Raw genomic sequence first — 21909 nt, 5'->3', positions numbered from 1 at the left:
AATTGTCAAAAATCTCAATCATATTGATAATATTCACATTTCAAAAAAGTGGTGATATTCTGTTGCCGGAAAACTCATGAGGCAAAACGCCTTTTCTCCTAGGGAACAAAGTACCACGCGTCGGTGAATCAGCATTCTAGTATGGATAGTCCGTGGAGACGCAAGTACTTTGTAGGTTATTGCCACTAGGGCGTTTTTACTTACTTACTTATGGATCCTGTACACCTCCGGTGGTGCAAAGGGCCGACTTGAAAGATCTCCACCCTGAGCGATGCCCGGCTATCGCTTTAACCTGTTGCCAGGTTAGATTTCGGTCGACTTCTTTTATTTCTTTATTGAGGCTTCGCCGCCATTAGCCTCTGGGTCTGCCTCTGCTGCGATGTCCCGCTGGGTTCCAGTCTAATGCTTGCTTACAGATTTCGTTTCCGCCCCTACGTAGAGTGTGGCCGACCCAGCCCCACTTCCGATCCCGAATTTCTGTTGCTATCGGCCTCTGGTGACAACGACGATGGAGCTCGTTGTTTGAGATCCAGTTGTGAGGCCACCAGGCCCGAATTATATACCGCAGGCATCTGTTAATGAACACCTGCAGCCGTTGAGTGTTCTCCACTGATACACACCATGTTTCGCTAGCGTATAACAGCACAGATTTCACGTTAGAGTTGAAAATTCGTATTTTGGTGCGTTCACTTATCTGCCTGTTTTTCCAGATATTTCTCAAACTCGCAAAGGCAGCCCTTGCTTTCTTTATCCGTGCGCCTATGTCGATCTTGGTATCGCCGTCTGACGCCATTTGGCTACCAAGATATTGGAAGCTTTCAACATTCTCCACTGGTTGCCCGGCTACTGTGAAACTGGAAGGAGTCACCGTGTTTACATCCAACGATTTGGTTTTGTTGACGTTGATGACTAAACCTGCCGAGGAGGAGCGATCGGCAAGGTCGTTGAGCTTACTCTGCATATCAGAGCGCCGTTGCGCGAGTAGTGCAACGTCATCCGCCAATTCGAAGTCGTTTAGGTGCTCCATGGTTATAGGCTGCCATAACAGCCCGCGGTTTGGTTCACGGTCAATCGCATCTACCAGAATCTCATCGATTACGATGAGGAACAGTAACGGTGATAGAATACATCCTTGCCTCACACCAGCTACGACCCGGATAGGGTCGGACAGGACCCCATTGTGCAGCACTCTACACGAAAAGGCCTCGTACTGTGCTTCGATGAGGCCGCTGATTTTCTCAGGAACCCCCTTGCGTCTCAGGGCGCCCCACATATTCTCGTGATAGCGTGACAATATGGTCCACACAGGATCTTCCGGCACGGAATCCGGCTTGCTTTTGGGGCCTCTTCCCCTAGTACTTTGCGTACGTTTTTCGGATGAAAATGGCATTCGATAGGTGGTGATTTTCCTGTGAACGATGAACAGTTTTTTATGTGATAATGTTCATTTTTCCCGAGTTTTCCATCATTTTCACTTACCTCCATCAATGTGGGCCAACATGCCGATATTGGGAATGCAGTTTTCCTTCATAGCATGCTCGGTTGCTGAGTAGGTCCGCCGTATTTAGGTAGCACATTTAAGTTTCCTCCTCCGCCATGTTGGTGATTTTCGAACAATAAATATTAAATTTAAACACTAAAGTATTCCATGTTAATTATTGGTCATTGCATTGAAAATTTATGTCCTATTTAAATAAATCATAAATGCTTGGAATTTAAATTCTATTAAAAATAAATACAATACAAATGCTGCACATAAAAGCGAATTGAGGAAAGCAGGCTTGCTTCTATGTAGTTTGTGCACAAAAAATTATTGTTGATTTGATTTCAGTGTGTATTACAATCTGCCATCGGCTGAGTATGTGCATGCGCAATTTTCAGTACTTACGGCTGAACTCTTTGGAGAACCTGGATTTTTTGTTGGAATATTGTTTGTATTACGTATCACCTCTGGGAAAATTTTGAACACATTTATGAAAAACCGGTTCCAGATCGATTACGAAATACCTGAAATAAAGTCGTTTTTACCGCTATTTTTTTGTTTGTTTTCCACCCTCCCGAGGCACCAAAGGATGTTCAAAGAATTCATGTGGCATTTCCTTATGGTATAGAAGTGAACTATACTGAAATTTATTGAGTAAAGACTCCCCCAGACCTAAGCGATTTCAACGCCACGACGGCGACAACTAGCCGCGATTCTATCGTTGGGTACAGGGAGGGCTGCAGGCAATGTTCCATTTACGCTCCCATACCAACGGCGACAGAATCGTTGTCGCCAAGCGATAGAATCGCGTCGCATGTGTTTGGGGGAACCTTAAACGGAGTTTTACAGTTTTTTTTCGATTGGCAGCATCCTGACTCACGGCATTCCAGGGAAAAATTGAACACCCCTAGAAACGCAAAACACCAATAAGATGAAATAATATGAGGTGGGTAAATAATCAATGAAAGGATTTTGAAAAATTGGTCAATGCTGGGATTAGCGATTTGAACTTTAAGTTTCCCTCAAATCTAATCTCGGTATTCTTAGTGTTAACCTTCTGGGATTCATGTGGTCCTGGTTCACTCACGCAGTCCCGCCGCTCTTGAGAACGACAAGCGTGTTTTTTCGAAGGTGTTGTACTTTTTCAACGCAGCGAGATTCGGAAGTTTAAAAACGTCACCGAAAACTCAACTGCTTAGCATAACTAATGACGGTCATTATTATTTGAGTAGACGCATAAATAAACATTATCTCTTCATAGCACATGTCACATGCTATTATTGCCAAAATTGGTGGAAGGTTTGCGCAATAATACTTCTTGTCTGGTCAGTTTTAGTTTCAACTGTCCATATATAAATTAGATGCACACGATGTATCTATAAAACGTTATTTTCATTCATCCTCACCTTATTTGTATCTTTTCTGATTTGTAAACGTGTTAATATGCACCTACACGACCATAACATATTTAGCCTTGGCACAATTTAATAAAAAATTTTGAAAGAGAAACACAATTAAATGTGTGGAGGTACTGTTCTGTTTTCCATCTTACTGAACATATCACGAAACAATGAAATACAGCACATATTTCGTCGCTTCTTTTTGCTAATATACTTGCTCACTATTGAAAAAAATTATAAAAATGAGAAACAAATCAAACTCCTTTTAATTGCTTTGTTCTTTGTGGAATGAACATAGGAGCTATCAGATGAAGTCCAGGAGCAGTAACCCTATATGTTTATTGTTTGATTTGATGATAGCGGGATCAATCGTGGCATCAATTCTTCACTCTAAAATTAGCATATGTTAACACGCTCTCCTAAAAAAGCTCTAATTGATAAGTAACTAACGATTCAACGATACTCATTAACCTTCCCACAGTGCTATGGCTTTACAACCATATTATGAGCATCGTTCAGGTCATATTGAATCGGATTTTAGAAGAATATTTCAAATGATTTTAACCCAAACAATTATCGGGTCAATTTTCCGGTGTGTTTATTTTTCTTAGTGTCCTGGCATTCGAAGACACTTATTTTTGGCTACGACTCAGAGAAAGTTTTATCGAACAGTTTTTACTGTAGAAAGTTTGATAAAAATGTATCGACTATTGTAAAATAACCGAAGGATCATTTCGGTGAGTATCCCGAATATAGAGCGTTTTGGTCAAATTTCAGCCAAATGACTTGCTTGTGGTACATTTGGTGTGCTCAATGCGCACAGTAATCGAGTAGATGCTATCCTTGAGAGCAATGACCCACTATCACCCCCTAGATTCCTTATCATTCTCGATGACGGAAACTGCTTGCCGTTATCTAAATGGCCTGTTGATCACCACAGTCAAACAATTTTTTTTGGCGGCCTTCGATAAGATTGTTTATTTTCCTTGTTATGAAATCCTTATCAATACTAAAGTAATGAACGGTTGGTTACTAATCTATTTCCAGTTTCATAAAATTAGTAAAAAATGGATTATTGTTTGGCCTTGTGTCACGGTCACGACTAATGCCTGAAACCAGTCTACCTCGTGCCTATTCTCACTAATCATGTCAGGACGCTATATAGTTAAAATCTTTGTTTGTTATTGCTAACATTCGCGTTAATACAATGCTTACAGTACATAGTGCAATGGAGCCTGATGCATGCGTGATGAAGTATCGCGCGTGTGCTGAAAGGTTAAAAATGTTGTATTCAGCAGAGGGTGGCCCAAATTATAATTTGTTACATAATTCCAACATTTGATTACTGGTATTCCCGTTAAGCTTATCACGGTTCGCTGTTATAAAATTTGAGGATGAAGCTTATTAATGTTTCCAACCAACAAAGTTCAAACTGAACGGTAAAAACATAAAAAAAAACTCTCAAAACATTTGAAGATGCCGCTGCCAGCATTCAGGCGTTGTCTTAATACTCTAACAGCATCATGAAGCTAACCGCCAGAAATTTGTATGGCGAAGAACATCTAAAGCTATCAGTACGCTGTTTGGCATAATGGCATGATGTCTATGTCTATATCTAATAAGCCTGATAGATGTCCGGTTAAACTTAAATAAATATGGGATAGTACTAACTCATTTTATGACAAGTGAAGACATTCCACTAAAAGCTCAAAATAATTTTCTTATTAGTCAGTCAGGCGAATTGAGCAAATTTCTGTATGGTCATTGGTCATTGGTATTTCACTGTTGATATTTCATTCTAACACTAAAAAGAGTGCTACTTTAAACATTATGCAACTTATGAATCGAAATCGCCAAAAAATGTTTACCACCATAGAGCGGACTACTGCCACAAGAGTATTACATAGAAAAGGTCTGCTTCTATATTGCTCCTAACAGAATAGGGCTAAACCAGCCTGATGTATAAAATATATAATGCAACTATTTTTAAAGAAACACATCCTTAATAATTTATTCGATTCCTCCATATTTCCCTACATATATTATCTTGCAGATGAAATTCTTTGACTCAAGTTCGGATCTCAACATCGGCACGCGCATCACTCAATTTATTCTGCAATAGGGCGGCAATTACAATAATTTAGCACACACTGTTATCGCACATTACCGTCAATGATGTGAGATAAAATAGCGTGCCAATCTTTATGACTTAAGACCCCGCAAAGCCAAACATTGTAAAGTGATAACGCAGTTAAATATCAAACGTAGATTTCAACGCGGATTGGACAGCGTAAAAATGGGATATTTATGAAAATGGAGATAAAATGGGAAACGAAAGGCTTCCCTGCTCAAATGTGAAAACCGCATTAAAATTTGTGATAGTGCCCAAAATTGTTTAATCCATAATAGGAACGCATGTTCCAGTTATAGCAATATTCTCAATTTTGGTTCCTATTATGGCAAATCCCATTGTTTTTTTATGGGAGATTGACCATAATGGGCCATAATCATTTTTTAAAACTATGTTTTAGGAAAAAAATATTTAAGCTCTTTTAGTGGAATGTACTTTCCTTTTAATTCCACCACGTTTTGATATCTTTCTTCTTCTTTTTGGCATTACATCCCACACTGGGACAGAGCCGCCCCGCAGCTTAGTGTTCATTAAGCACTTCCACAGTTATGAACTGCAAGGTTTCAAAGGCAAGTTACCATTTTTGCATTCGTATATCATGAGGCTAACACGATGATACTTTTATGCCCAGGGAAGTCGAGACAACATCCAATCCGCAAATTGTCTAGACCGGCAACGGGAATCGAACCCAGCCACCCTCAGCATGGTCTTGCTTTTTAACCGCGCGTCTTACCGCACGGCTAAGGAGGGCCGACAGATACGTATTTCGACCTCAACTGTGAGGCCGTCTTCAGTGTCTCGTACTTGACTCGACTAAGTCTAGTTCTTATACGAAAAAGCCGTTTGGAAATTTGATTTCGCAGCAAGGAAGCTTTTTGTATGGAATTTTTGCTCGTTTGTTTACGCTTTGCACTGAAAATGAATCCCCCCCCCCTCCCGCGTTGATTACTCAGACTGAGTAAAATTGAATTGCCGTTTTTTTCGACTGTCCATTCAAAACGGAAGAAACGCAGTAACTGCTAGAATTGAAAATGAACAAAAAACAAAGCTCGTTTTCTACATCCAATTAGAAATTCCATCAATTGCTTTCTCCCACCTATCACATTGGCAGCTCGTTAACCAAGACGAACCTCTGCTCCTCGAATCTGACTAAAAAAACTCCAATAAGTTCCGCATGAACTCGTTGCAAGTGCAGAGGTACATTCGGCTTGCAGTAGGCGAGTGGCTACATTGACATGCATTCTGACGTGGCAGGCGCCAGTGTGACCTAACAAATGAGTTCACCTTTACTTGTACATTGAAAATTAGTGCTAGTCCCAAGCAAACATCTGTTGGTTCTCTTACCCTGACAATCATAACAGTTTCCAAATCGAAAGTCGAGGTGTCGCGATTAAGCGTAGAAAATTTAACTTGAATCAAGTATAAAAAGAGCTTTAATTTTGAAAGTTGCTATAAAACTAAATACAGTGTCGTACGCAAAAATCGCTACGCAAGAACAAAAATGGACGCCATTACAAAACCATGACAACAAAAATACAAACTCCTAACCTTTTGAAGAAGGTTAAATAAATTAACTGAATCGTCGGATGTCCCGCAATAAAGTACAGGTAATCTTCGATATAACGTACCCCCGATATAACGTACACTCGATATAACGTCACTCGATATAACGTACATTTTTCCCCGATACAACGTACACTTTTTAAAATAGTTTCCATTTGGTTAGTTATTAGAAAATAATTATATTTGTTGTCATGAACATTCATGTAAGGGTCACATCATCTTATGGTATCTAATTTTATGACCTAAAGACATTATTGTTACTGCTTTCTTCAGTTCACAGGATCCTAAAAATTCTCACGAGCTATTGGCAAATATTGAGGCAATGCGGATTTAAACATGTTCTATGGTGAACAAATGTCTGATCGATATTAGGCATAAGTTCTGTCAAAGTCAGAACTTATGTTGGGTCTAAGTCGTTCAATGTCGGGTAATGTCTTCTTCTTCTTCTTATTGGCATTACATCCCCACACTGGGACAGAGCCGCCTCGCAGCATTTTTGCATTCGTATATCATGAGGCTAACACGATGATACTTTTATGCCCAGGGAAGTCGAGACAATTTCCAATTCGAAAACTGGATAGACCGGCAGCGGGAATCGAACCCAGCCACCCTCAGCATGGTCTTGTTTTGTAGCTGCGCATTTTAACGCACGGCTAAGGAGGGCTCCTCGGGTAATGTATCGGTATTGTTGATAAAAGATTAATTTGTATAGCAGCAAAGAAATGCCATGTAGGTGCTATGAAAACTGAGTAAACTGCCAAATCAAATTCAGCATCATTAATTATTTTGAAGTTGTATGTTGGTAACACCACAGACAAACAGACGTAACAGCTTGAACATTTTTCTGAAAAATCCATCGTCCAACTCCTCTACCACCATCTTGCGAGCATGTTACACGAAACAATGTTTCGTAAGACATTGTCACCAGAAGGCGCTGGAGTGAAATGTCAAATTAGAAGGATTACGACGCTAGCGCCTCTAGTTGTGAAATGCGCAATCAATCAAATTCAAATGGATCGTTGAAGTCATGGTCGATGGCAATGTCTCTAGTGTTACGTCTGTTTGTCTGTGGTAACACTGTGTAGTGTAGGAAGTTTGTTGACATATCATCCTGAACGAAGCATCGTAAAAATTGAATTTCTAAAAATGGCACCGAAAGTTTTTAAAGATGTTCGTGGTGAAAAAAAGAAAAGGTCCAACATTCTTTTGACCGACAAAGTGAAAATACTTCAAGATATAGAGCAAGGCATGTCTACTCGATCAATTATGTGCAAATACAAAGTAAAATGTCGATCAACGATCAACAGTATTAAAAGTGCCAAAGATTACATACTGTCTACAGTTGCAGATGTTCAAGGGAATATTTGTAAGAATGTTTGAAATTTATTAAAACTAGTGCTCATTAGATAACCGCTTACAGCAAACCGCAAACGCATGAAGAAGGCCCGCCACCCAGCGGTAGATGAGGCACTATATCTCTGGTTCCTGCAGAAACGACAACTTCACGTTCCGGTAAGCCATGAAATGTTACAGATGCAGGCTCAGGTGTTCTACAATAAAATTGTTGGTGAAGGTATATACGGCAGCCGAGGATACATTGATAGATTTATTAAAAGGCATGATATACGGCACCTTAAGATTACAGGGGAAAAGCTTTCCAGCAATATTGCGGTAATCGACCAATACGTTGAAGATTTTGCACAGGAAATGCGTGATCGAAATTTGCAACCGTGTCAGATATTTAACGCTGATGAAAGCGGCCTTTATTTTAAGGTCTGTTCATCAGCAACATATGTTGATAAAAATTCTTCCAGTGCCCCTGGAAGAAAGGTAAATAAGGAGCGCTTGACATTCATGCCTTGTGCAAACATGGACGGTTCACTGAAACTTCCACTTATGCTTATTGGAAAATTCAAGAATCCAAGAGCTTTGAAAAATCTCACGGAGCTTCCTGTTTACTATCAAGCATCCAAAAACGCCTGGATGACTAGTAACTTGTTTAAAGGATGGTTTTTTGATCAATTCGTCCCAATAGTAACTGCCTTTTTGAGACAATCGGGGTATCCTGTGAAAGCAGTTCTTGTGTTGGACAACTGCTCTGCACACTACACTGCAGAGGATCTACGAACGAGTGACGGTTCCATCTATTGTAAATTTTTGCCTCCGAACACTACAGCTGTTATCCAACCGATGGACCAGCACGTGATACAGATGGTGAAGACAAGGTACAAGAAGATCCTGACAAGTGAAATTATTGGCAGAGGGGATGATTTCCACGACAGCTTAAAAACCGTCAATGTCAAAGATGCTATGTTCTGGATAGCACAAGCGTGGGATGCCGTTCCTGAATCTTCCATTCAGAAATCTTGGAAAATGTTGTACAATGAGTCGCATATCGATGATGAAGACGATTTATCGTTGTCGAAGTTGCAAGAAAGGCTAAGGGACATTGCAAACAGAATCAGTCAGATTGGTGCAATCGACGAGGAAAACGCAGAGTTTGAAACCCTGAAAGATGATGAAATTGTCGAGAAGGTACTGAACCCATCTGCTGAACATGATGCTACGTACTCTACAAACCATGACAATGAGGAGAGCCTTCACGTATCTGTGTCACTTGATCCTGAAGATGAAAACATTAATGTTTCTGATGAATCCGCTTTGTCTGCCGCCAGTGTTATGGTTAGATATGCTGAGGAGCAGGGTTGGCCACTGAACACTCAGTTTTCTTTGCGAAAGATGCGGCAAGATATCCTGGACAATTTGGCTGAAAGAAGAAATTGAAAACTTTGGCTATCCATGCCGTGCTTCCGAAATCTTATAAATTTACAAAAATTTGCTTACTTTTTATAACAAACCATGGAAAAAGGTGGATTTTTTTAAGAATAATGTTCAAAAATGTTGAAATTATAATCAAACAGATATGAACTACTTCTAGATAAATATAAAAACCAAAACCAAAAAAAAAAAAAAGAATTTAGCATTTTGAAAGAAAAAAATCACGTTGTTTTATTTAAACCTGAAGCTTAACAACTAGAATCAATAAAAACAAATAATCGTCTTACTAAGATGCGTTATCATGTTGAAATACGAGTGCGTACTGTTTCATTTAACTCCACAATAAATTATTTCTATCGACAAATACATTTCAACATCAAATGTAACGCCGATCCCAATGCCTTGTAAGTCAAGTAAGAGACACTGAAAACGAACAATTCAGAGAGATATTAAATTTAACAGTACGAACTCTTTTTTAGATAAGTTTATAGTTATTATCGGGGTATCCAGTGCCAAGTTCCAGTTGGAATGTAGAGCCATTGAAGAAGAAGAAGATAATTATTTTATTTACTGCTTGTAATTATCAACCTACAAAACCTAATGATCGTTCATCACTATTTAATTTCGTAACGTAATTATTGTAAAGGGAGGGAAAACATTATCACAGATACAAAATTGTTAATTTATCATGCAAACAATGTAACGAAGAGCAAGTGATGGGTTCACAATTTCTATAGATGTCTAGAGATTCTATAGATAATAAATAAAGAATTTTCTTTGTTTTGAACAAAGTTTGTAAGAAATATTCATAAGAAAAGCTGTTTTACACTACTAGCTGATCCTCATTTCAAATAAATAATATTCTCAGATAAAGTACACAATAGAACAACATTTAAGTAGTACAAAATAAGAATTATTATTCATGCTTCGATATAACGTACAATTCGATATAACGTACAAATTTGAAATCCAAGTGTACGTTATATCGAAGTTTACCTGTATTTGCTTCTTATTAAGACTGCTGTTACCGAAAGAATTCAATCTTAATAGCAAAACTTCAGTTGTCAACCTCCAGATAAGAATATAAAAACATAAGTAACTTATGAGCCTCTTACAAATAAATAGCGAGTGACGCACTAAAAACCTAAAGGTTACTCTTCAGTCCCTTCACGAGTTACTCAGCATTTACCCACGAGTTATTAATGAGTAAAACAATTATCATATACGATAAACTTACGTTATTCAACCGTCATTCATGATTTCTCATGAGTTTTATATAAAGGCAAGCAAAAAACGAATTAATATACATACCTAAGAAAAATTGGAAATAGAAAAACTTCTAATAATTTGTGAGAAGTATCAGGCCATTAGATCGAAGGTCATTAGGCCGAATAGTCATAACGCTGAATGGCCATTAGAGTGAACGGTCATAAGGTCAAATGAGAAGTGAGAAGTGCGAAATAAGAAGTGAGAGGTTTTAAGTAAGAAGCCCGTTTTATTCTTGTTCTTATCTCTTTATCCTTTCTTTTTTCTTTCTTCCTGTTTTTCCGTCCTCTTTTCTTCCTTCCTTTTTCTTCTGTCTTCCTTCCTCCTTCTTCCTTTTTGTTTCTTCTTAACTCATTCTTTCTTTTTATTCCAACCCTATTTCATTCATTTATTTAGTCTACATCTAAACAGATAACACTGAATCAACAATTTGACGCCACAATACACGGTTCGAGGCCGCATCTCTCCATCCTCGGATACGCCCCACGCCTGCCAAGTCATTTTGCACCTGGTCTGCCCATCTCGCTCGCTGCGCTCCACGCCGTCTCTCATGTGCCTGCCGGATCGGTAGCGAACACCATCTTTGCAGGGTTGCTGTCCGGAATTCTTGCAACATGTCCTGCCCATCGTACCCTTCCGGCTTTAGCTACCTTCTGGATACTGGGTTCGCCGTAGAGTTGGGCGAGCTCGTGGTTCATTCTTCGCCGCCACACACCGTCTTCTTGCACATCGCAAAAGATGGTCCTCCTAAGCACCCGTCTCTCGAATACTCCGAGTGCTTGCAAGTCCTCCTCGAGTATTGTCCATGTTTCATGTCCGTAGAGGACAACCAGTCTTTTAAACGTCTTGTACATGACACATTTGGTGTGGTGGCGAATCTTTTTTGACCGCAGTTTCTTCTGGAGCCCGTAGTAGGCCCGACTTCCACAGATGATGCGCCTTCGTATTTCACGACTGACATTGTTATCAGCCGTTAGCAAGGATCCGAGGTAGTCGAATTCCTCGACCACCTCGAATGTATCCCCGTCTATCGTAACACTGCTTCCCAGGCGGGCCCTGTCGCGCTCGGTTTCGCCCACATGTACTTTGTCTTTGTCCGACAATGTCCATGTCATCCGCGAAGCAAATAAATTGACTGGATCTCTAGAAAATCGTACCCCGGCTGTTACACCCGGCTCTCCGCATGACACCTTCTAGCACAATGTTGAACAACAGGCACGAAAGTCCATCACCTTGTCTTAGTCCCCGGCGCGATTCGAACGAACTGGAGTGTTCGCCCGAAATCTTCACACAGTTTTGCGCACCATCCACCGTTGCTTTGATCAGTCTGGTAAGCTTCCCAGGGAAGCTGTTCTCGTCCATAATTTTCCATAGCTCTACGCGGTCTATACTGTCGTATGCCGTCTTGAAATCAACGAACAGATGATGTGTTGGGACCTGGTATTCAAGGCGTTTTTGAAGGATTTGCCGTACAGTAAAGATCTGGTCCGTTGTCGAGCGGCCGTCAACGAAGCCGGTTTGATAACTTCCCACGAACTCATTCACTAATGGTGACAGACGACGGAAGATGATCTGGGATATCACTTTGTAGGCGGCATTAAGGATGGTGATCGCTCGAAAGTTCTCACACTCCAGCTTGTCGCCTATCTTGTAGATGGGGCATATAACCCCTTCCTTCCACTCCTCCGGTAGCTTTTCAGTTTCACAGATTCTGACTATTAATTTGAGCAGGCAAGTGGCTAGCTTTTCCGGGCCCATCTTGATGAGCTCAGCTCCGATACCATCCTTACCAGCTGCTTTATTGGTCTTTAGCTGTTGGATGGCATCCTTAACTTCCCTCAAGGTGGGGGCTGATTGGCTTTCATCGTCCGCTGAACTGACGTATAGTTATCTCCTCCGCTGCCTTGACTTTCACTGCCTGTACTCTCAGCGCCATTCAAATGTTCCTCGTAGTGCTGCTTCCACCTTCGATCACTACACGTTCGTCCGTCAAGATGCTCCCATCCTTATCCCGGCACATTCGGCTCGCGGCACGAAGCCTTTGCGGGATGCGTTGAGCTTCTGACAGAACTTGCGTGTTTCTCCAGGCGGAATTTCTTCTGCTGAAAAAGGCGGGTCTGCTGTCTCCCCTTCCGTCTGTAACGTTCCACGTTCTGCCGGGTACCTTGCTGCAGCACGACCGCCCGCGCTGCGTCCTTCTCCTCCAGAATCTGTCTGCACTCTTCGTCGAACCAATCGTTCCGTCGACTTCGTCCCACATACCCGACTTTGTTCTACGCTGCGTTATTAATGGCTGCTTTAACTGTATTCCAGTAGTCCTCAAGAGGGGCCCCATCGAGCTCACCCTCTTCCGGCAACGCTGCCTCGAGATGCTGCGCGTATGCAGTGGCGACATCAGGTTGCTTCAGTCGCTCTAGGTCGTACCGTGGCGGTTGTCGGTACCGAACAAGTCAAGTACGAGACACTGAAGACGACCACACAGTTGTGGTCGAAATACGTATCTGCAAAGATAACGAAAATTAACTGGTGGAATTAAATGGAGAGTACTTAATTCATCTTAGACGGTTGAATTCCACTGAAAGAGCTAATATATTTTTCGGAAATCAGTGATGTTTTGGATCAAATAGCTTTTGACTTCTTATTTAAGGATTATCCAATTTGGTTATATGGATCACATAAAGCAAGAACCATTTCAGGAGAGATCTAACAGCCAATAGGCCGTATACTCAAGGAAATTCTCGGAAGACTTGAAATGAAACAATTTTTGAGGGCATATCCAATTTGGTTCTATGGAATACAAAGCGCATTATCTATTTTAAAAAAGAAATAGCAGCCGTTTAGATATGCCTAATGTTCAGGGAATTCTTGGATCAACTGCTATGGCAAAATTTCAATGCAGTGTTTCATCTCTTTGATTCTAATCCATCGCCAGCTGCTCTACAATGACTTTTCGCAGCATACTTTCGAGGCACAAATTAACATAAAATCTGAAGATTGCTATGCCCTGTTTTATTGTATTAATGTGTTTCTTATGTATTCTGATTGCTGTATTATGAGCATATTTTATCCATGTTTGTATAATAATTAGATTTAGAGGACATTTCTATCCTTATAGTCATTGAGACATCAGAAATAAAAAAAAAGAAATAAATGAAAATAAATAAATAAATAAATATTTTTCCTACAGAAATTCCTTCTACATAAATTTTACTAAAAACTCAACTCAATCTTTCCCCAGAAATTAAGATGAATTGCTCCTTAAGGAATTAGGAGGAATTTATCCTCCGAGGATCTCTGCGAATTATTCACCTCATTCTAAAAATTCTAGATCATCTCTAATAACTCTGGTGAATTTCTCCTTCACGAATTATGAGGAAATCTTCTCCTATGAATTATAAGAAATTTCTTCTGTTCCTGTGTAATTGTAGGGAGGAGGGTTGTTTATACTCCCAGTTTTTAATTTACCTACTCCAAGAATTTCTTATCTATGAGTTTTATGGATTTCCTTGTCCAGAAGTTCTGAGGAATGAATAATAAGTGTCCCAGAATTTCTGGATGGGAAACTCCTGGAAAATTTCTATCATTAGTTTCTGTAAATTTCTGTAGGATTTTCTGATCTTACGGAATTCTCTCATCTGGTGCTTTTTGTTGGCATTGCATACTCCATTTGAAAATTGCCATTGCAACTTGGTGTTTATCAAACACTTCTACAGTTTTTAACTGTGTCATAACACTAATACGATAATGCTCATAGGTATAGAGAAGAACCAAAAAAACTTACACCGTTCCATGAAATGGATTCAGTAACCTTCTGCATGCCCTTGCTTTGTGGCTGCCAGGCTAAGAAAGGGATGATAATTCAGGATTTTTGATAGTATTTTCACTAAAAAATTACAAACCTTTCCGGACGAACTGGTAAAACAAATTCATGAAGAAATTCCAAGAAGAATTCCGGGAGAGATAATGTATGCATTTATTTTTAAAGAAATCTTAGGTGCATTTTCTCATTTTATTCCTGAAGAATTATTTAACAGCGTACAATATAAATTATGCTAATTGCCATTAATGCGAGAGACGTGCAGATAATATTCCAAAAAAGTTTTGTTCGAAATAATAATTTTGATTTTTAAAGCGCGCTGATCCGTGCCGCCGCCGCCGCCGAGAGCAATCGTAGCGTGGCATCGGCTAAGCCACCCCCACCGTTGGAAAATTGCCTCCACGCCGCCGGTTCAAAGTGGATCGGAGCACAGGTCTATTTGGCCTAATGACCATTCGACACCTATTCAGATATATGTAATTAAACCGGCCTTCCTTAGCCTAGTGGTGAGATGCACGACAATAAAGTAGGAGCATGCTGAAGGGGGTTGAGTTCAATTCCCGCTTTGGTCCAAATATTTTTGGGATAATATTTCTTTTTTCTTATTGTCTTTATTAATGAGGTTTTCGGCCTCATTAATAAAGACAATAAAAAAAATTAACCGGCCTTCCTTTTTGGGATAAATATTTAGTCCACTTAGCTTAGAGTTTCATCGTGCATATAAATGCAACAAGGTACTTGTCTTAGAAACATCGCAATCAATAAATGTGATAGTGATTGCTGAACACTAAGCTGCTGCTTCTCATTGGCATTGCATCCCCCACTAGGACAATGCCGCCTCGCAGCTTAGTGATCATTCAGCATTTACACATTTAATAACTGCGAGGTTTCCAAACCAGAATTATTTTTTATTTCATTTGTATATCATGAAATTAACACGCTGATACTCAGGGAAGTGGACAACATTTTCAACTTCCTGAACTGAACCAAGAATCAAACCCAGCCACTCTCAGCATAGTCTTGTTTTGTGGCCGCGCATCTTACCGCACGGCTAAGGAAGACTTCACAGTAAGCTGCGAAGCGGCAATATTTCAGTAAAGAATGTATTGTACACTGAGGTGAAGAAGAAGAAGAAGAAGAAGATGATGATGAAAAAGAAGAAGGTGTTTTAAATCAACATTATCAAATTCCAGAACCTTCCACACCAGCAAACCTCTTGCCTGCTCTTCATCTCCCGCTCCACCTATCACAAACGAACGCAACCAGAGTTACATCCACCACATCGGGAAGGATCCCCTGGTATACCGAAACGTTGGCCAACATCTACGCCTCGCTGCCGAAAAGTATCCAAACAATGAAGCCTTGGTATCATGCCACGAGAACAAACGGTTCACATATTCCGAAGCGTTGGAAAAGGCCGACCGCATTGCTGCGTCTTTCTATCAGCTTGGTCTGAAAAAAGGAGATCGCGTCGGAATTTGGGCGCCCAACGGAAGCCAGTTCTATTTGTCATCGTTGGCCGCTGCACGAGCTGGGATGATTTCGGTAAGTTTCCTGGTCTTTCTACAGAGACGTATCTCATGCTCATTTTCTCCTATTACGAATATATGTCTTTTATTCACATCTATTAGATCGCTTTTGACTAGTTTTACACAAACCTTCGGTTAGTGAATCTTGATAGAAGTGTTTTATCTATGTTCTTTATAATTCCTCACGTATGTATTTCTACAGTTGTAAGAATTCTTGCATTCTCAAACTCCCAAATGTATTCATAGGTCCTGATCAATCCCGCCTATCAACCTCCTGAAGTTGAATATGCCATCAATAAGGTTGGCGTCAAGGCTATCATTGCACACGAAAATTTCAAAACTCAGGAGTACTACAGCATGTTGACTAGTTTGGCCCCAGAATTGTCTCATTGTAAACCCAGCGAACTGACAAGCTCCAAACTGCCATCCCTCAAATCCGTCATCATCGATAGTGAACAGAACAACAAACTACCGTAAAACAAAACGCCGTTTTCCAAATCATCACATGACTTCAAGTATTTCCTTTGTAGAGGTACAATCGCATTCAGGGACCTGTTCAATCTATCCTCGGAATCGGACATCTCGCAAATTGAGGCCCTACAGCCGAAAATACCGCCAGATAGTGGCGTTAACATCCAGTTCACATCCGGCACAACCGGTCAACCGAAAGCAGCATTCATGTCCCATTACGCGTTCGTTAACAATGCAAGAGCCATAGCCAAAAGGAACGAACAGGACCAGAAAGATCATCGCATCTGCCTGCAAACGCCGTTCTTCCACGTGTTTGGGATCGTTATTGGAATCACTGCTGCATTTACGTATGGATCCACACTTGTACTGCCTGGGCCAAGTTTTAAAGCGTCCGAATCTTTGGAGGCGATCGTCAAGGAGAAGTAAGCACCGTTTTGTTTCTGTGTAGAAATTATTTTGTTTTTAATCAAATAATATTTTGTTTCGTTGTATCCTGTAGATGTTCAGCAATTTTCGGAACCCCAACAATGTACGTGGACTTGGTCCGAGCCGTTCGTGAAAGTGGAATCAAGCTACCTCCCATAGATCTAGTGGTAACCGGAGGTGCAACATGTACCCCGCAGCTTTTCCTAGACATTCAGGAAATATTGGGAGTGAAAAAAGTGAAAACAGTTTTCGGAATGACGGAAGGCACCGCAGTTTTGTTTCAATCGTTGTTTGACGAATCGAAGGAAAATGTCCTGCAGACGGTTGGCCATGTGATGGATCATTACGAAGCTAAGGTGGTCGATCAGGATGGGCATACGGTACCACTAGGAACACCTGGCGAACTCTGGGTTAGGGGGTATGGAACGATGCTTGGCTATTGGGGTGATGAGCAGAGGACCAAGGAAACAATCGACGTAGATAAGTGGCTGAGGACGGGTGATCAATTCCAGCTGCGCGAAGATGGCTACGGACAGATTGTCGGTCGAATGAAGGAAATGGTGATTAGAGGCGGAGAAAATATTTACCCAAAGGAATTGGAAGATTTCCTAAGTACGCATCCGAAGATTCTGGAAACTCATTGCGTGGGAGTTCCGGATGAACGCATGGGAGAGGAACTCTGCGCCTATGTACGGCTTAAGGACTCTACGACAAAGTTGGATCATGCAGAGTTGAAATCCTTTTGTAAGGGAAAAATAGCTTACTTCAAGATTCCTAGATATCTGAGAATCATTGATAGTTTTCCAAAGACTGTTTCAGGAAAAATACAGAAATTTAAGTTAGTAGAGTTATTTAAATCGGAATCCGTCCAAACTACTCAATAATAAAAGTCTGTGAAAATGCTTTGTTTATAATCAGTTGAAGATGACATCATATCTAACGATTCCTTTCAAAATACACTTTGATATAATATTATTATTTATAGGTGGGCATCAATCCAGCTTTCCAAGCACCCGAGGCAGAATATGCTCTGAACAAAGGCGGTGTTAGGGCGTTAATTCTGGCTGAGCAGCATTATTCAACAAGCTACTACGATTTGACAAAACAAATAATTCCTGAGTTAACGAGCAGTTCGCCGGGTAAGCTGAGAAGTGCTCGAGTGCCGACGCTGGAGACAGTCATCGTTGATACTGCCGATGCGGTTCCACTACCGTGAGTTTATCGGATTTCAGCGACAGAAAAAGTCTTGAAAAATATGCATTCTATTTTAGTGGAACAATGTTGTACAAGGACATGCTACAACTTCCAACCGAACAACACATTTCGGAAATAGAATCTCTTCAGATGAGCATCTCTCCAGAAAGCGGGTTGAACATGCAATTCACGTCCGGTACCACCGGTCTGCCAAAAGCAGCTACTGTAACCCACAACGGTTTCGTGAACAACGCCATCCACTTGGCCTATCGCAATGAGTTCAATTTGAAGCATCATCGAATTTGCCTCCAGTTGCCGTTGTTTCATGCGTTTGCTATGGTGGTTGGAGTCCTGACCGCATTCACTTATGGAACGACTATCGTCGTACCGGGTGCTCGATACAAACCAATGGAATCCCTCGACGCAATCGTCAAAGAGAAGTAATTTATATTTCATTTTCTATGTGAATTTCTTTGTTAAAATTGCCATTTCTTAGATGCACAGCCATTTACGGTACACCCACTATGTATGTGGATCTGATAAACAAGGTTCGCGAATTGAATTTCAAGGTTCCTCCAATTGACTTGGTCGTCACCGGAGGTGCAACCTGTTCTCCCCAACTCTTCTCAGACATCCTGGAGTTCCTCAACGTCCGCAAGGCGAAAACCGTATATGGATTGACGGAAGCCTGTGGAATTGTCTTCCAGTCGTTGTTCCACGACACCCGAGATCATATTCTGAACACGGTCGGCCATCTAATGGACCACTTCGAAGCAAAAGTAGTGGACTTGCAGGGAAATATCGTTCCATTTGGAACGCCTGGCGAACTGTGCGTTCGCTCGACGGCGATGATGCTGGGCTATTGGGACGATGAGAAGAAAACGAAGGAAACGCTCGGCGACGACGGATGGTTACGAACTGGAGATCAGTTTGTGCTGCGAGAGGACGGTTACGGAAAGATTGTGGGTCGGGTTAAGGAGATTATTATTCGGGGTGGAGAGAATCTCTTCCCGCGGGAGATTGAAGATTATTTGAACACGCATCCCAAGGTTCTAGAGACGCATTGTGTGGGCGTTCCGGACGAACGGATGGGAGAGGAAATTTGTGCCTATGTTAGGCTGAAAAAAGAAGGGGAGACGTTGACTTACGAAGAGGTTAAGGAATTTTGTAAGGGACATTTGGCGCATTTCAAGGTGCCAAAATATTTGCGAGTAGTAGAAGAATATCCAAAAACAACGTCTGGAAAGGTGCAGAAGTTCAAATTGGTAGAAATGTTCAAAGATGAAATGCGGAAGAGCGGATAGTGGCGAATGGCGTTAGAATACTTAAAATTTCAGGAGCACTAATTTACGCATTCAAAACCCCGAGAACCGTTTCAGTTATGTCTATCGACTGTTCGACTGTTATAGCTATAATAACGCGGCATGTGGCCATTTTTTCGACAATAATCCATAACTTTCGTCTTCAAAGTAATAGCTTGCAGGAACAATTGAAAAACCACATTTGTTTTCTCTTAGTTCAGGATTACAATTTCAGTTTATGTTTTCTCTCATTTGAGTGAATTGCACAGGTTTTATGAATGTAACGGAAGTGAAACTACCGTCAATCCTATCTTTGAGCAGTGAGCTTAAGCATATTTAGCGCTTCTACGACGGTCTTCCGTTACTACCTACAAACAACTGTGTTATGGTTCTAAATACGGAGTATTTTAAATTACGGTTACGGAAAAAGTAGTCACTTTTTTTTAAACGTTCTGGAAAACGTATTTGAAATCACGGTGAGTTTTTGCTAGTTCACGAATTCGGGGACGCTTTTTTTGCATGTAAGAAAGTTTGTTATTAAACGCTTGATTTTTTTTTGTAATAATCGAGCATGCATGCACTGCCATATAAGGTGATTTAAATGTGAGCCTATTGGTGGGTATAGCAATCAATGGCACGGTCAGAAGTTAGTGATTTATGCCGTCAGATGTTAGTGCACGGAGTCTCTATATTGGGAAATATTATTTTTCAAAAATCAGTATCTCTGAAACACCCACCACGTGAAAGTATATGATCTCCTCTTTCATATCGTGGGTAAACTAAAATGTTCTATCGGGGGATCTAAAACCATTTTATTTTATTTTTTTCACTGTTTTTGGTGCAAACTCCATAGAAATCTCAAATGATAGCCGATTTAAAACCTCCCCCCAAATGTATGGAGAAATGACCCCCGATAAAACATTTTTAAAATGCACCTAATTGAAAGAGGAAAACCAATACTTCTATGTAGCGGGTGTTTTAGAGATACACAGAAAAAATAATGAAAAATAAACAGCGCGTAAAACTTAACATGCATAAATTAACGCTATTCTACGCTGAAACGGTTCTCTTCCTAACAAGATTGCTTACAAGTTGTATGCAATATTGACGATTCACGTCAAAAATTGTATACATTTGGGCTATCTTCCGTGTAGAACTACGCGAATAATGGCGTTCCATTTATGTGCATGGTTTTTAGCGTAAATTTCAGTAGATTTTTCTATCTGTGTATTGATTTTTTGAGAATAAGCATCTTCGGGCAAAGACACCGTGAGTGCCGTCAGAAGTTAGTGTTTTCTGCTGATAAAAGATATTTTAGTTACCAGATAAAGATTGTCGCTTCCGTTCCCTTTGTTCTGCTGTCCGAAACATGTGTGGTACCTAACTGTCAAATCGTATGTATTTTTCCTTCATTGACATTTAGATCCCCTATCCTCGCCAGCAAAAGATGTTCCGGACAGCGACGACAGTGACAATCTTTATCTGGTAACTAAACTATCTTTTCTGCTGATGCACTCCTCCCCTTACAGTTATGATTCCACTTAAGGTGATTATACAATCAAGCCAAGTGGTGAATTTCAAATTCACCACACGGTTTCTACTCCTGTTATGAAAAGTTCAAAGCTAGCGTAATAATTTTCGTACAATGTTGAAATTAAAGTCGATTGTTTAGCATAAGTAAGCAAACGATCTACGGATGTTTCATCTCCATGGGCGATGTGGTTCTCTCACTTCGTGCTCTTGAAAAATCACTAGAAAAAGCACGTGGTTTCCAAGATGGCCGATTTGTGGCTTTGTTGTATAACCACCTTAACGATATTCTTAACATTCTGTGTCTTCTATAAAGCCACAAAATCGATCAATTCAAGACAAAATTTTCAAAACGACTTATCTGCTTTTGTAAACAAAGATTCTAACGACGATTTGACGAATCTGATAGCTCTCCCACGCAAACAAGCACCATCAACAGGTAGCGCATATCTTCACCTACCTATTGGTGGTGTTGGTTTGCGTGGGAGAGCTATCAGATTCGTCAAATCGTCGTTTGAATCTTTGTTTACAAAAGCAGATAAGTCGTTTTGAAAATTTTGTCTTGAATTGTAGTATTCATACATGGATACCATCGTAAGGATCCAATCTTTCGATCCACTATGAGATATCCAATGTAAAATGGGTTTGATTATAAAAAAATTATGAGCTTTCATTCGATGCCAAATAACCGTATTGTGGAACACTTTGTGTTCAAGATGGCGGCGAATGTAAACAACGCCGTTTTTATGCAAATATCAGTTACAAACTAGTTCATAGAGCCAATGCAATTGCTGCAATAGAAAAATAACATACGGTTAGCGAAGAAGCAATTTATACAGGAAGAATTGAACTGTTCCATAAAGCCCCAAACGCAATACAACGGAACGGTGACGGAAACGGAAAATTTGACAGTTAGCCCATATATTTTCTGTCAAATTTGCCGTTTCCGTCGCCGTTCCGTTGTATTGCGTTTGGGGCTTAACTGTAGGAAAATATTGTCGCGGTCACAATTATTATGGA

General features: G+C 40.5%; 1 protein-coding gene across 2 annotated transcripts in view; it reads left to right on the top strand.

Moving 5' to 3' along the window:
* LOC134212863 (medium-chain acyl-CoA ligase ACSF2, mitochondrial-like) overlaps positions 1-21306 on the top strand; it is a 37217-nt gene extending 15911 nt beyond the window's left edge. Inside the window, exons 2-5 of one of the 2 annotated variants that reach the window (XM_062691114.1) lie at positions 15632-15983; positions 17850-18076; positions 18136-18498; positions 18555-21306. In XM_062691114.1, coding sequence (XP_062547098.1) covers positions 15632-15983; positions 17850-18076; positions 18136-18498; positions 18555-19362 — 1750 coding nt within the window. In that variant the 3' untranslated portion in view covers positions 19363-21306. Of the gene's footprint in view, positions 1-15631; positions 15984-16213; positions 16441-16497; positions 16861-16937; positions 17767-17849; positions 18077-18135; positions 18499-18554 lie in introns of those variants that run through there. The other variant, XM_062691113.1, reaches the window with a different exon arrangement.
* The last annotated feature ends 603 nt before the right edge of the window (positions 21307-21909 follow it).

This window comes from Armigeres subalbatus, chromosome 2 (assembly GCF_024139115.2).
Source record: "Armigeres subalbatus isolate Guangzhou_Male chromosome 2, GZ_Asu_2, whole genome shotgun sequence".
Lineage (NCBI taxonomy): Eukaryota > Metazoa > Arthropoda > Insecta > Diptera > Culicidae > Armigeres > Armigeres subalbatus.
The sequence above is the reverse complement of the archived record's forward strand: the minus strand, read 5'-3'. Positions and strand labels throughout refer to the sequence as shown.